Source organism: Sciurus vulgaris (assembly GCF_902686455.1).
Source record: "Sciurus vulgaris genome assembly, chromosome: 5".
Lineage (NCBI taxonomy): Eukaryota > Metazoa > Chordata > Mammalia > Rodentia > Sciuridae > Sciurus > Sciurus vulgaris.
In genome coordinates this window covers 37,080,958-37,096,695 of record NC_136465.1, presented here as the reverse complement: position 1 = coordinate 37,096,695, position 15,738 = coordinate 37,080,958, and the positions used below count along the sequence as shown (strand labels likewise).

At 42.0% G+C, this 15,738-nt stretch overlaps 1 protein-coding gene across 12 annotated transcripts in view; it reads right to left on the bottom strand.

Annotated features, from left to right (window-relative positions):
- The window catches only part of STOX2 (storkhead box 2), a 216,699-nt gene that overhangs the window by 7,230 nt on the left and 193,731 nt on the right, over positions 1–15,738 (bottom strand). For 11 of the 12 annotated variants that reach the window (XM_079141848.1, XM_079141852.1, XM_079141856.1 and 8 more), the window contains 2 exons: positions 13,665–13,817; positions 3,322–5,587 (listed from right to left, as the gene is read on the bottom strand). In XM_079141848.1, the coding sequence (XP_078997974.1) occupies positions 3,322–5,587; positions 13,665–13,817 (2,419 nt within the window). Of the gene's footprint in view, positions 1–3,112; positions 3,163–3,321; positions 5,588–13,664; positions 13,818–15,738 lie in introns of all 12 variants that reach the window. The other variant, XM_079141853.1, reaches the window with a different exon arrangement.

Below are 15,738 nucleotides of genomic sequence, written 5' to 3'. Positions count from 1 at the left end.
TTTTTCTAAATTAGAATTCCTTGAACCTATTTAAATGCTTTAAGAGATGTAGAACATTTAACATTTCAAACATGCAGGGCAAGAACAGAAATGAAGATGACTGAGCCTGATCGAGGGGAACTGAGCAGATTTCATGTTCAAGGTCCTCAGAGTGGCTGTAAGAACTTTAGCTTGTAAGCCTGCTCTGTGTCATCAACAGGTCAAGAATTGTGGTGGATTTGTCTCTGTTTCCCTCTTCATCCCCAACAGATCATCTAAATTGGGAGCTGTCTCTGCTGTGAGATGCCTCTGACCAGTACAATGTACTGATAGTGATAAATATATGTAATAGTCCAGTTTCTATAAAGAATATATTTCATTACCATTGTAATAACGAGAACAGACTATGACATTCATATTGAGGACTCTGGATATGATGATAAACAGTTAATAGAAATGGACTGTTAGCAATAAAACATATTTCTCAAATTTAATTATTTTTTAGAGGGAGCTAATGGAAAGCAACCTTAAAAATAAAATTCCCAGGAAGTAATAGGTAGGAGAAGTGAACCAAGTAGCTCTGTTGTTTATCCTTCTCCTGGTGTGTGTTCCCTTGGCCCTAGGCTTCTATAGCCCATGTCCATGCCATACATTAAGCAGACAAACCCTGGTAGCCTTTGGTCTCCCTGATTTTCATATTATGTTGCTCAACATATTTTGGCCTTAGATATGGATTTGTAGGTTTTTCATGTCAAGATTTTTCATCATTATGAGATCTCATAGCATAGATCAAGTTTCTAATCTTTTTGCTTTTTCAATATCCTTTCGTTTCCAATAGACTGGACTAAAAAATTTTTGGAAATGTGGCTGAACGGGACCACTGGGACAGGACTGAAGCATTTAAGTGTAGGGAAAAATCATCTTACTTGCTTGCATCTTAGTTGCTTAGTGAAATATTTCACTGAAAGATCTGAATGAACGGTGCACTGAAGATTCCCATGTCTAGCAATGGGAAGGGATCAGCATGATAATGCTACTGAGCTACTACACTACTCATGCTGAAAACTCTGTTAATCAAATATTCTCTTGCACATCCTCATGCATTAGGCAACTTAATGACTTTATTGAGGCATATAGAAATAAAGTTTGTCATCTGGCTTCTAACCAACGATATTAAATATGAAAGAGGTAAAATTAGGAATTGTTCTGTAGGTTCTCTAACTGCATGAAATTTATGGGCAATCTGCATGCTACCGTAGAGAAAATTCTACCTCGTAATAGTGCTAGTATAGACATGTGGCTAATGTGTGAAGGCAGTCTCCTTAGAACAAACATTACCTTCTACTATAACAAAGCATTTAACTCTTGAATATGTTATTTAAAAAATGAAAATAATTTAAGAAATAATCCCAATCATAAATTCTATATTCTGCACCCCAAGTTTCAAGGTAATATATTATGCAGAGATACTGGCTCTACTATTTTATGAGTATTTCTGTTAACCCCTAAACAAACAAAATCTTTTAATATTATATAGTAGTAGGGTTTTATATTAGAATCCACTAAACCACTCCCAATGTGTCCTTAGCAATGACCTCTGAAGTTTTATAGTTTTCTGCCTGTGGAAGTCTAGAGGTCAAGGGGACAACACATAGGGTCTGAAACTATTGTATGAAAAGCACCAGGCAGTAGAGTCTACATAAAGAGAAACAGTGGAACACAAAGATACAGAAAGATAAAACATGTCTTCAATAAGCAATGATGTGGAGCTTTGGTCACAGACTACAGACCTTCAATTATGCATATCCATGGATTTCCAGAGGGAAAAAAGAGTAGAACAGGAAAACAGGCAGAAAAGGATAGAGAAAATAAATTGGAAAATAAATGAAAATTTGGTTTGGGATAAAAAGTGATTTAGCAAAAACAATTTCTTAGAAAAGTCACTATATCGGCCCAGTGATTTAAAGACTAGGTGTGATGACTGAGGTTTCTCAGGGATCCATCCTCAAGGGACAGGTAGAGGAGACCTGGGATTCCTGGTCTCCCACCAATTGTAACCAGAGTGCCATCTCTGTGGCCTGTTTGGACATTAGACTTACACAGGTTAACTTGCAAAACGTTCACATGACCAAAATAATAATAATAATAATAACTATTATAATTATAATAAGGAACTAGCCCTTTTAAGAAATAACAAAGGCCTGATATGGGACAAACAGATTAATGATTCCCAGTTCTGACTTTGGGATGCTCCATCCCCAAAGTATCCAGAGAAATGGTGAAAATGATCACAACAGAATTAATTTTAATTCTTAATAATTAAAATAAACACATGAAGTCCATAATCCTATCTGGGTACTCATTAAAATTATAAGTACTATAAGATCTTGGGAATCACAGTTGATGAGGAATGTCAATCTCTTTGAAGTTATTTCTGCATCTCAGAGTCACCAATCTGGAGTAGAATTTAGAAGGAGATTTAGGACCCAAGTTACCCTTTTAAGGAGAAGAAAGAGTTAAGGAGAAAAAAGGAAGTTGCACAGACTCCTTGGTTTGCCTTTGTAACCCCTGAACAACTTCGGTGCTTTGGGCGTGACCATTAGGTATCCATACTCTCAATCATCAACTCTTCTGAATTATCAATACCTGCAAAAGGAAGCGACTGTGATGGCAGTGCCTAAATGGGTTGTCACCAATTCCGCAGGAAGAAAAGTAACAGTGCTGGTGCATGTCTTGATTCATTAGCGCACAGGTCCCTGACCTTTCTGAGAGAAACAGGTTTCCATTTCTTTGCAGACAAGAGGGCAGTGAGAGGAAGATGCCTGAGCCAAGTGGGCAGGCTGCGTAAAGTGGGGGTGGCAGCAAGATTCCAGGTCCTCTGGAAAGGTTTTAAGGTCTGTGATTAACATTTTCACTAGAGGGACCCCTCTAGTGGCATTAGGTAACTCCCCATCCCTGTTCCCCATTGACTATTCATTTCTTCAAAAAGTTACTATTTTTGAAAGATTAAAAAAAATAAATAAAAAAAACTTCCCTTAGCATGATGGCAACAGGAATAGAAGAAAAAATATGGGGAAGTGTTGGTCTTAGTTAGACCAGACTGATGTAAGTCTGAGGGAAGGAGCCAACCCACCAGTCCAGATTGGTGATCTCTACAGCTGCAGAAACTTTTTTTTTCAATTCCTGAAAAAGAAGTCAGAAACAGGCTGTTAACAACACAACACACACAACTCTTAACCCTCATTCACAGAACTGAGACTGTGAAATCAGAAACTTCTCACGTTATCTGCATAAAGCCCCAGGCCCTGATAGGTGTATGTGTGCAGAGACACCTCTCCCTACCGTGGGGAGTTGAATCCACTGTCCACGGTGATGCTGCTGCTGTCCATGCTGTCGAGCCGGGCTGAATGGGTGGCTCTCTGGTTACTGCTGCTGTCGGTTTCTTTTGGGGTGAGGAGGGTGAGGTTCTTCTCAAATTTCCTCTGCAAGTCTCTTTCCTTCTCCCTCTCAAGAAGCCACTGCATGGTGCCTACGTCATCTCTATTTTTCTCCTCCTCAGCGTTTTTGTTTGCCCCTTCCTCAGAGTCGTCATCATCGGAGACGTTGTAATAGTCAAAAGAGGCTTCCTGGTTCCCTCCAGACTCCTGCTGACGCTGGGAAGCTGGCATGGCTTGTGCTGCCGAGGTCCCCAGGGTCGGTTCCAGTTTCTCGCATCGGCCTGGCAAAGTGTCAGCAGGTGTCTTCGGGTGAGATTTGAGGAGGGACAGGCTTGATTTGTGATAGCTGTTTACAGACAAGGTGCTGTGAAGAGGTTTGAACAGTGTGTCTTTGCTGAATATCTCTTTCCTCTTGTCCAGGCTGCTGGGTTCCGCACCATGGTGCTGGACCAGGCGTCCGTTGGCAATGCCTTCAGCCACTCCACCTGAAGCAGCAGGGCCCGCGCCTGACCCTTTCGGTGACTCCTCCTTGTGGCTGACAGGCTCCCTGGAGGAATGCGGGACCTGCCTATCAGATGGAGACAGCTTTTTCACCCCTTCTGCCAGGGTCAGCGTGTCATGGTCCTCCTTACTTTTCCCCAGAGGTGACGGTGCGGTGAGTACTGTCTCACTAGAGGTGTTGCACTGGAAATAGTCATCTGCAGTTGTTTTGGTTGGACAGGAGTTGAGTTCCCCGTAGGATGGCAAACTCTCGGGTGGTTTGCCTGGCTCCAAAAGGCTACAAGCACTGGAAGGCTCCTTGCTGCCACCAACTATTTCTGGAATACATACCTCTTTATAGCTTGTGGATGAGAGGTGAGCCCTTTGATGACCAACAGCCTGAGCAGGCCTTAAAGTACTATCATCGATGTAGGACTGGCTGGGGGTCTGGTCGTCCTGGCTACAGCCTTCAGCCAGGTCTTCAGGTGTGCCGAGAGAAGAAGCACCCAGGGGGCCTTTGGAGTTGTCCATGGATCTGGACCTCTCCTTGGCTTTGCTGGGTCTCTCATTCCTGGACCTTCGGTCCTGGGTATGGCTGTGGCTTCGGTGCACTTTTGAGTGGGAGCTTCCCCTGGAAGGTTCAGGAAAAGGCATCTCAGTTCTTCTTTTGGCCAATTCACCAGACACATCCCATTCTGGTGTCATGGGGAAATGGGACTCAATCACGTTTGTGTTACTGTGCATGATGAAGTTGTCACCTTTGTGTTCGATGATGAAGCAGCCCTCCCTGGGTGCCCTGGTCAGAGGGTCACAAAAGTCATACTCTCTTTCACCAGGAATGTCCAGATGCGAGCCATCCGAAGGGTCTCCTTTAGACACCCGCGTCTTGCTGTGTGACCGAGACTTCCCGTGGGACTTTCGATGAGTCCTGCTCTTTTTACTTCTTCCACTGTGGTGGGCAGAGGATCCTGCTTTACTTCGATGAGCTTTCTCTTCTTCAAGTTTCTTCATTAGTGCAGTGTGCCTCATGACATTTTCCACGGTCAAGTCCGGGTTAATCCGCCGAATGATTTCCATCTCCACCTCCCGAGGGATGGTAGTTGGTGTGTCTTCGTCTCGCAGGGGCCACTCTTCTGGAGGAAACTGGGCAGAAAAATTGGCCAGCTGTTTGGTCTTGTCTTTCTTAAAACTGAGCCGGAATAACTTGAGCCCAAATTTTTTTGACTGCTTTTCACTATCTTTAGGTTTCGAGAGAGTTTCTGTCTTATAAGAAAAATTTACAGTACTTTTGCTCTTTTCAGTGGGTGGCACCTGGCACAGAGAAGGAGGGCAGTAAGGGTCTTTGCAGTCCTTGGCGGATTTCCTCTGCAGGGTGGACGCATGCATGCTGTGCATGTCTTCCCGGCAGCAGTGGCAAGAATCGCAGTGGTTTCTGGGCAATGTCCTTTCCCTGACACAGCCTGAGGCAGAGGGCGTTATGGTTCCAGGTTGTGGAGAGGTACACTGAGACCTGTCAGGTATCCTCTCATCCAAATGGTACCATTTACTGTTAGTTCTTATGAGGGAAGGAGTTATGAAGTAAGTCTGTGGGGTCACAATGAAATAGCCATCCGGAGTGGGATAGATCTTCCTCTCCCGTACCAACGTGTTCAGCGTGTGCCGCAGGATTTCTTGGCTTGGGGTTGGAACACCTGAAACCAAAAAGCAAGCAAACAAACAATTTGTTTGAATTTGTGAGAATGAAGCGGAAACATTGTTCTCGATTCCTAATTTTCAGAATCCTGTTAGTAATGGCAAGCTCCCAAGTACCACCTCAGGACGTGTAAGCAGGAACCAGATGAGGTTGGCCATTAAGTTTAGTGTGCATCTTAGTTCCTCTAACAATGTCTATTGCTACTACTGGTTATACAGTGAGAAAATATAAGAGCTCAAAGAGGGCTGGGGATATAGCTCAGGGGTGGGGCACTTGCCTAGTATGCATGAGGCCCTGGGTTCCATTTCTAGTACTCAGGGTGTCAGGGGAAGGATGGAAGAGAAAGATGGAAGTTAGGTGAGATTGCAATTTTTTTGTTTGTTTTATTTTTGGTACCAGGAATTGAACCCAGGGACACTTAACCACTGAGGCACATCCCCAGCCCTTTTAAAAATTTTTATTTAGAGACAGGGTCTCATTGAGTTGCTTAGAGCCTTGTTAAATTACTGAGGCTGGTTCTGAACTTGTGATTCTCCTGCCTTAGCCTCCCAAGCCACTGGAATTACAGGCATGTGCCACTATGTCCGGCTAGACTGCAACTGTTGATACAAACCTTCACTGAACTCAATCATGAAAAAACAGGCTATTTTTAAGTGAGAGGAAAATGAAAAGTTTTACATAATGTGATATCAACTTACAGAAAAGGCATCTTCAATAAAAGTGATTAGGAAAGCAATGTTAGAACAGCTACCTTGATATGAAAAACAAATCTAACATATGTAGAGGACTACATACTGGAACTACTTCATATACCCACATTTAAAAAAAAAGGATTATGTTTACTTAAACTTAATTTTATGAATTATATAAAAGGGCAATTGGACTTATCACTATTTCTGACGTACCCTCTAATTTTTAAATCATCATCACCTTCAATTTTGACTGCAGCCCTGGTCAAAGTCAGGTGAGAACATTTTCCTTTTTGTCATAAGTCAGCAGGTAGAGGTGTTTCTCCTAGTCTCTAACCAGCAGTCCCTAATAAACACACTCGTAAAAGACCATCAGGTTGATCACTAAGTCCCAAACCCCTTTATTTTCTAGAATAGAAACACCAGGAATAAAGATGATTGATGCTTCTTTGTACAATGACGATGTTTTCAAAGGGTTTTGTGTGCATGTTTATGTCTTCTCCACCTTAAGAGGCAGAATCAAAAGAGTATAAATCCTTAAGAGAGTAAAAACTTGTCAGGCTATAGTCCATTTACTTTATTTCCTGGGTATTCTGCATTCCTCATCACATAAAGGGTGATAGACTTATAAAATTGATCTGAATGATATCATTTAGAAACAGGTCAGGTTGAATTATATGAATAACTGCCAATATTCAGCCATGTCTGACCCACAAAATGGCAATTTCACATTGTCAACCAAACGTGGCTAAGGCAGTGTAATGTGGAGACTGGAAGTGTGGGTCCTGGGGCCAGATTTCTGGATGGAAGGCCGAGCTCTGTCACTGATAGCTGGTGTTAACGGATGAATTATGCACCTCTCTCCCTTCCCTCACTCCCTGCTATAGTTTGGATCTGGAATGTCTGTCTCCAAAAGGCCCATGTGTTAAAGACTCAGTCTCCAGACTGGTGCTCTGGGGAGGTAATGGAACCTTTGAGTGGTGGACCCTAGTAGGAAGTCTTGAGGTCATTGGAGGTGTGGCCTCGAAGAAGACTGTGGGACCCTGTCTCCTCTCTCTTTCTGGTCATGAGGAGAGCGGTTTTGCTCCATTAGGTGCTCCTACAAAGTCCTGCCTCAGTACAAGCCTGTAAGTAACGAGGTCAAATGATTATGGGCTGAAACCTCTAAACCTGGGGGCCATAATAAGCCCCTTCCAAGTCAGTCATTTCAGTTATATGTTATAATGGGAAGTCGACTCATACTGCTCCCCCAAATTCATATGTTGAAATTCTAATTCTGTGGTAACTCCTCCCAATGTGACCTTTTTTGTAGATAGGATCTTTATAACTGTATTCAAGTTCAAACAGATCACCAGGAAGGGCCCTAATCCAATATAACTGATATCCTTCCAAAAAGGGAAAATTTAGACACAGAGACATGAATAGGGAGAAAATAATATAAAGAGACACCAGTAGAAGATGGCCATCCACAAACCAAAGACAGATGCCTGAAACAGATTCTTCCCTCAGACTTCAGAATGGACCAACCAACCTGGCTGACATCTTGATTTTGGACATCTGGCTTCCAGAATGTAGGATGAGAAACTTCTGTTAGTGACACCATCTCTGAGCTTCTTAACATCTCTGAGCTTCTGTTCATTGTCACTAAAATGTGGATAATCATGGTGCCTACATTCATAGTGCTGTTGTCTGAGTCTGGTGCCTGTACAACAGTGCCTGGCGTACAGTGAGTGTTCAACAAATATTAGTTAGTAGTAAACTTTGGGTCAGGATCCATGAAAACCCAGATTACCTTCTCAGAATGTCGTGTAGAACAGCTGGATGACCTGAGAAGTTTAGGATCCCCGAATCCTTCCAAAAGTATGAAAGTGGGATATAAAGATATTAAAAAAGGTCTGCAGTCTCAAGGACAGAGAGTCCACAAATGTGATGTAACATACACACACATTTATATTATCCTCCCTTAGAAGGTCTCCTTAGTGATCAAGGTAGAAAAGATAACACTGTTCATAGATAATGTATTGATTGACATAATTACTTAGTTTCTGAATTGCATTGCTTCCTTTTAATCTAATGTTCTACTCTTTTTATTTGTTTTTCAAATGTAGGTCCTTGCATGTACTAGGCAAGCATGCTATCACTGAGCTATATTCCCAGCCCTAATTTAACTTTTTTGGGGGGCAGCGGGCTGCGGGAGTACCAGAGATTGAACTCAGGGTCACTCGGCCACTGAACCACATCCCCAGCCCTATTTTGTATTTTATTTAGAGACGCGATCTCACTGAGTTGCTTAGCACCTTGCCATTGCTGAGGCTGGCTTTGAACTCTCGATCCTCCTGCCTCAGCCTCTCGAGTCTCTGGGATTACAGGCGTGTGCCACCACGCCGGCTAATGCTTAACTTTTGACAAATGTGCACAGGTTATTTTGTACAAATGATTTTAAGACCGGTAAAATAAAAGTTATTTTAAATTTTGTGAAATTTTCCATACAAAAGTGCATTTTAATTTTATTAGTGATACAACCTAAACCATACACATGCCATTTTTGAGCACTATCATAAAATGAAGAAAAAAAAAAAAAAAAAGGTCAGAGGTAACCATTTTTTAAAAGAACTTCTCCACCCTACTAACAATTAGGGCCTTCTAACCAATAACAGAAAGAAGACTTGATTCACACAAAACGCTACTCCTGAGGGGAGGACACACTCTCCCCCCTGTAGTGTCAAGAAAGGTGCAGTTGTTGGCACAGTAATTAAGAAAACACCACCCTGTTTAAAACTGGCTGTACCCTCAATGGTCTGAGACTCAGGATGGACTAATTTACTATGGCTGCTACTAAAGGAAAGCTGAGATGTAATTCCTAAGAGCAGCCATTACTCTAAAACAAGAACTGAATTGTTATAGAATGTGCTGATTACGGTACAGGCCTCTTAAATGATGATCTTGGAAAACTCATGGAACTATAGAGAATCAAGACTACAATCCAGCCATCTTTACTTACCATGAAGAACAAGTTCTCTGGTTGTTCCAAAAGAAGAGATAAGAAAGAATTCCATAGAGCATTTGCACCTCTGCTTTTTGTTTTGGATTTTTCGGTTCATAAATCAAATCATGTTTACTTGGAAAGAAAAAGAAACCATAAACATTCGTTTCTCTCCATCCAATCCATTTTCCATACTTCTACCTTGCGTTTTCAAAGACTGAACTGAAAATTGTTGATATTTATTACTACTATTTTATTATTAAGCCCTTGTCTCATGACTAATATTTTCGATTGTCATGAAATCCTGGGTTCTACCAGTAATCTGTAGGGCTGACCTGGAAAAACGATGGCTACCAGGAATGTCTATGTATTCCACCACTTCCAGATTCTACTCCTGAAGTCCACGTTGAATTTTGAGGGCTTAAAGAACAAGGAAAAGCTTTGCATACTAACAGAGCTGAAACTCGACCTCTCTCCTTTGCACACCTTAACATCTTCCAAAGCAAAAACATATTTAAAAATGAATGTGAGCCAGGCACAGTAGCCCACGCCTATAAACCCAATGGCTCAGGAGGCTGAGGCAGGAGGATCACAAGTTTAAAGCCACCCTCAGTAAAAGTGAGGCACTAAGCAACTCAGTGAGACCCTGTCTCTAAAAACAATTTTAAAAAATAGGGCTGGGGATGTGGCTTAGTGGTTGAGTGCCCCTGAGTTCAATTCCTAGTACCAAAAAAAAAAGGAACTTGACCCCCACACTCAACCTGATAGGTCTAACTTCATTTCACTCAAGGCCAGCCGTCCTCCCAGAAAGATCCAGTTCTAACCTAACAATTCAAACAATAATTCATTCTGCATGAATGGATGAGAAGGTCTTTAAAAATATAAGCAGTAGGGCATGGTACACATCTGTAATCCCAGCCACTTGGGAGGTTGAGGCAGGAGGATTACAAGCCCGAGTAACTTAGTGAGGCCTCAAGTCCAGTCTCAAAAATAACAAATAAAAAGGGCTGGGAATGTTGCTCAGTGGTTAAGTGCCCCTGAGTTTAATTCCTTTCCCTGAAAAATATGAGAAGCAAGTATATATCCTTTTTAAACCCTTTAAGCAATATTCTTTAATTCTGTAATGGAAACTGGTATATAAAAGTTGTTGAGTTGGGGGCTGGGGTTGTGGCTCAGTGGTAGAGCACTCGCCTAGCATGTGTAAAGCACTGGGTTCGATCCTCAGCACCACATAAAAATAAATAAATAAAATAAAGGTATCATGTCCATCTATGACTAAAAACACATACCAAAAAAAAGCTGTTGAGTTGGATTTCAAAAATTCAACCTATATAAAAAGGTGATGACAAAAATTTTTCAGTATAGCATACCTTTTTTTCTAGAAGAATTTTCACTGGAAACTCTTTATAATATGGATTTCCACAACAGGAACAGAGGCCCAGTTTTAGACTATTTTTGTATTTATAAACCATGTGCTAAATATGAGAATTCAAATATGTTCATATTTAATTAGACTTCAAAATTCTATTTTCAAATAAGGTATTAAAGAAATGAATATGCTTACCTTTGAAAAACAAAAAATATAAATGTGACACTCAAATCCCTTCGGCTTTAGCATTGTCATTAAAAAATCTTTTTTCAAGTAGAATTTAAGCAGTGTTGAGTTTTTGAAAGTGTTTTGTTCTGACATAGTTTAAGTGACAGCAAAAAGAAAGTAAAAAAAAAAAAATCAAAGGAGGGAAAGAAAAGAATGGAGAAAAGGAGGTAAGAAAGAAAAAAAAGGCAGGCAGGACACAAAATCTCATTTTTTATGAAATAATAGTTTAAAATTAGGAACTACTGGTGAACAAAATTTTAAATAATTATCATCATGCCCTAAGCCAAGGGTTGGCAAACCCTTATCTGTAAAGAGTCAGTATATATTTTAGGTTTTGTGAGCTATATGATCTGTGTTCCAATTACTCAACTCCACCATTGCAATATGGAGAGCCAAAGCCAGTACATAATCAAATAGGCATTGTTGTGTTCCAATAAAACTTTATTTATAGAAACAAGCGGTGGGCCACACTAGGCCTGCGGGATATAGTCTGTAAACCCCTGTCCTAGACTTAAGTTGGAACAGTGTCCTTCCAAACTTCTGGAGCTGGTCAATAGTTACCAGAATCACAGAGAGAGTTTAGTTAGCTCCTCTCAGTTCCTCTCAGGACCAAGGCCTTGGGATTTATTTTTACCTACCATAAAGATTAGCAAAGTGTTATTCTTTCAAGTATAGATAATCTATGAATTTCTCTATGAGGTATTTCACCTTAGTGATATTGTTTCCAGGTGCTTGACAGTGAGTATTTCACTATTACATACTGACTCTGTGTTTTTTCTCTTCTTTCTCAGAAATGGGAAGTGAGTAACCTTTTCTGAAAAAGCTACATGATCTCTCATGAAGCTATATAAAAACAAGGGTTTCAAAAGCTGCTGGGTTGTTTGATAGCAGATGTGGCTACCCAGGAATAAGGCAGAAAGAAGGGCCCTCCTTCACAAGAGCACAGAATCTGCCAACAGCATCTGTCCCCTCTAAGACAGCAGTCCCCTGGGATTCTGCTTATCTTATACTGAAAGAAAAAGTTCTGCCTGGAAGTTAACAAAAAGAAACAATCAGTGAAGAAAATGCACTGATAATGTTACAGAATTTAAGGTAATTTATAGGTTGCAAGGGTGGGTTCATATTAGAGTTTTTAAACATTACATCTGATATCAAAATATATTACTCAGGTAATTGAAAATGAAGGAAGAATCACTAAGAGAGAAACCTGAAGTTTCTTTTAGAAAACCCAGTTTGGTCAAGTAGATTACTATTTAGCTTAGAATTGGCACTTCCAATCACTTCCACATGTGTGGGGTACAAAACCTCCCCGCACCTTGACTTTGGGATTGGTCAGGTTTGCTCTGGCCCACACAATGCTACTAGGCAGAGTGAGACCAAAGGGTTGAAGAGCCCTTGTGGAATGGACTTATGTTTTTGTACCTCTGCCATTCCTATCAGAGGAGGCCTCTGCTTGCCTCTTTTCTAAATAGGATGGGGTATGGGCAAAGCGGGGCCACCCTGTTAGGCCTCAGTTGAATTAGCTGACTCCTGGGGAACCCACAGACAAAGGAGCTAAATAAGCAGTCATTGCTACGTGACCCTGATGCTCTGTATTCTTTGTTACCCAGCATTCTCCTAGCACAAGCTGAATGATACAGCCAACAGCTTATATTTAACTAAGGTTTCTTCTAAGCTGAATGAACAATCTATCAAACATTCTTTTTTAAAAATATTTTTTATTTTGGACAGGGTCTTGCTAAGTTGCTGAGACTGGCTTTGAATTTGCGATCCTCCTGCCTCAGCCTCTCGAGTTGCTGGAACTACTGGTGCGCACCACTACATAGGGCAAGCATTTGTTTTTAATGTCACTTCTATTTCAACCTAGGAACAGGCTCTGTCCATACTGAGTTTGGCAAACTGGTGGCCTAATACCGTATTTTACTTGACCTGCATGTTGCTGGGATACATATGATTTGTGTGTGTGCGCATATTTGAATACACACACACACACACACACACACACACATAATGGCAGCAACTGTGCAATTTAAGGAAATTTAGGGATTTCACATAAAATGAGTTTCCAGATTCTTCTTGAAAAATTAGATGTGGCAACTCTGGCAGGATTCTGTGCCTTGCAGGTGGTAACAATACACTGGAGCTGAGAAGGGGCTGTGTTGAGATGAGGCATGCATTCTTTAGCTTATTATCATTCCTGACATCTTCTAGCCCTGGAAGTATCACATGTCATCCTATAGTAGCTGGGTTATTGCCTTCTCTATAATATTTAAGAGGAAAGTAAATATTTTTATTTTTTCTTTTAAAATGAAATCTTAACTAACTTATCAAATAATACGTTCTTAAAGCTCACCAAGCCATAACATGAACTCGTGAAATATGCTTACTTTGAATATTACTCATTCTATAGTTTAACCACTTTGGATGAGAAATTTCTGGTTGTTCTGACCCAGCCCCTTGACGACTCATGTTCATGTACATAAGAAAGGCTGGATGGCAAAGGCTGAATGAGATCCTGGTCATTTTGCCAGGTTCTTCACAGATTCCGATTGAATTTCTTTTGTTCAGTGCCAATTTAAGACTATCAGGGATGAAACACTGAACTTACTTTTGAGGTAACTCAGGTACCTTGACTTTTAATGACAGCAGAAAGAAAGGCTTCAGGGTAGTTTTGGTGAAGTGTTTTTTTATTTTCTTTTTCCCCCTGCTATGGTTAAATATGTCAAGAACAGAAGAGTTCTTTTGAAGTCCAAGAGCCACCAGCACACACATCCATGTGGCAACTGCTCTGTTCGTTTCTCATTACCTGGGAAACACGTTGTCAGGTGTTCCATCAGTGCTTCTTGGGTGACAGGTTTTCTTGCCGAGTTCATTGCCGATATCGCCAAGCAGAGGATTTCCCCGAGTGGAATAAACTGAGATTGACTGATGGGAGACATACTGATTGGTGATACATCACCTGCAGAAAGACAATTTTCAAGTGAGCGGTTCATTAAAACATCCAGTCATTTGTCACACACACGCACCTTCACATGTAGCCGCCTGCCCACGTCTACTCTCTATTCCTTGGATTATGAATACAATCAGCTCTGAAGGCTGAAATTGGTTATGGCCACAGCCAATTCCACACAGGTGGAGAGAGCTCCACACACAGCAGTTGCTCCTGTAGTCCCAACAAATAAAACTTTCCTTTTAAGACCTGAGTTCTCATTTGAATAGAGTACTGAAAGTCTTGCAGCAATGAGGCTTTGAAGAATGGTTTATATTTTTATTAACTTGGAGCTGGTTTATTTAATAACTGCCATTCACATCTTCACAGATGCATCCGTGGTAACTTGATGATTCATTCATTCAAATACTGAGTGCCTTTATGTGTCACATGTCTGTTGGGGGACTGGGAACTGCAGATAGAAAATGAGTAGGCTCCCTTCCCACTAGCATCTCTAGTTTCTCTTTTAGTGGAGGAGACGAGGTCAAAGGTCACAGTGCTGTGTGACTGGTGCACAGAGAAGACTGCTCAGAGCAGAGAGAGGAGGGTGGTACACCATCACCTGAGGGTGAGATGGGGCTCAGAGACCGGACGTTGTGCCGGGGATGTAACTCAGTGGTAGAGCACTTGCCTAGCACACACAGGCCCTGGATTCGATCCCCTGCACCACCACCACCCTCCACCAAAAAAAGAAAACAAAACAGGAAGTTGTAAAGTTTATCCAAGGCTTTACAATATGAATTCAGTACTAAGGAGCAGGAGGGTGCTAACCCTGTCACCTGGTTTTGTCCATCAAACCGTTTCCCTTCTAGTCCATCCACGTGGGTTCAGGTTCTCCCAGAGGACCACTGTAGAGTCCTACAACAATGGGTTTTGGTTGGGCACAGTTTTAAGTGACAGTGAAGATAGTGAGTCCCGGTCCCTCCCAGAGCCCCACCATCTGCTGGGAGGGTCCTGGGAGGTGGGGAGGCCCCAGAGCTGGTAGGAGCTATAAGCAGGTGTTTTCTGGGGAGGAGCAGACAAGGCAGACAGGAGTATAAATAAAACCAAGAGGAAAGAGCTGAGTGCTGGAAGTCTTCATCCTATGAGGAATGGCGAGCCATGGGAGGAACTCAAGGAATGACAGAGGCAGATGGAATAGGAGAAAGATGCCTGAGGGGGCCACATGGGTAACAGCCTGCGGGGAGCAAGACGGAGCAGATTTCAAGGCACTAGGAGACTGTGGCCTCCTGCACACACATGGCCCCTAAAAGAAGTAGTGGGAGCAGAGCTGCTGAAGACCCAGTGTGTCAAAGGGGCGAGGGAGGGCAATTCTTCAGGAGGTGTCAACCTGCAAGGCAAATATCTATCTTCATCTAAAAAAATCTTTACGCCAAGTAAAGCTCCCAGGAGCCCCAGATTTTTCCTGAGATTTCTGGGGTAGCGGTGACCCCAGCAAAGGGAGAGGCTGAGAGAGCAGGAGAGTCTGCCCCTAAGTAACCTGAGTGCCACCTGGTTTATACTTTGAGATTCTCTATGAGGTCAACCACAGAAGGAAGGTGAACACTATCAACCGAGCAGGGTATCTGTGAGCTCCTTCTCTTATTTCCCACATGTATTTACATAACCTCTCCCTTTGTGTTTCTTAAGCATGCCTTCTCACATCGTAAGCTACTGTAGCTGCCCAGAGTTGAGACCGGGGTCAGATGGTGGGGACTCTGGGATGGATCGGCTCACTGTCTTCACTGTCCCTTAAAGGTGTGTCCAACCAAAACCCCTTGCTTGTAGGACTGTACAGTGGTCTTCTAGGAGAACCTGAACCCACTTGGATGAACTAGAAGGGAAATGGTTTGATGGACAAAACCAGGTGACAGGGTTGCCGATCACCACGTGTAGGGACACTCCAGCATGT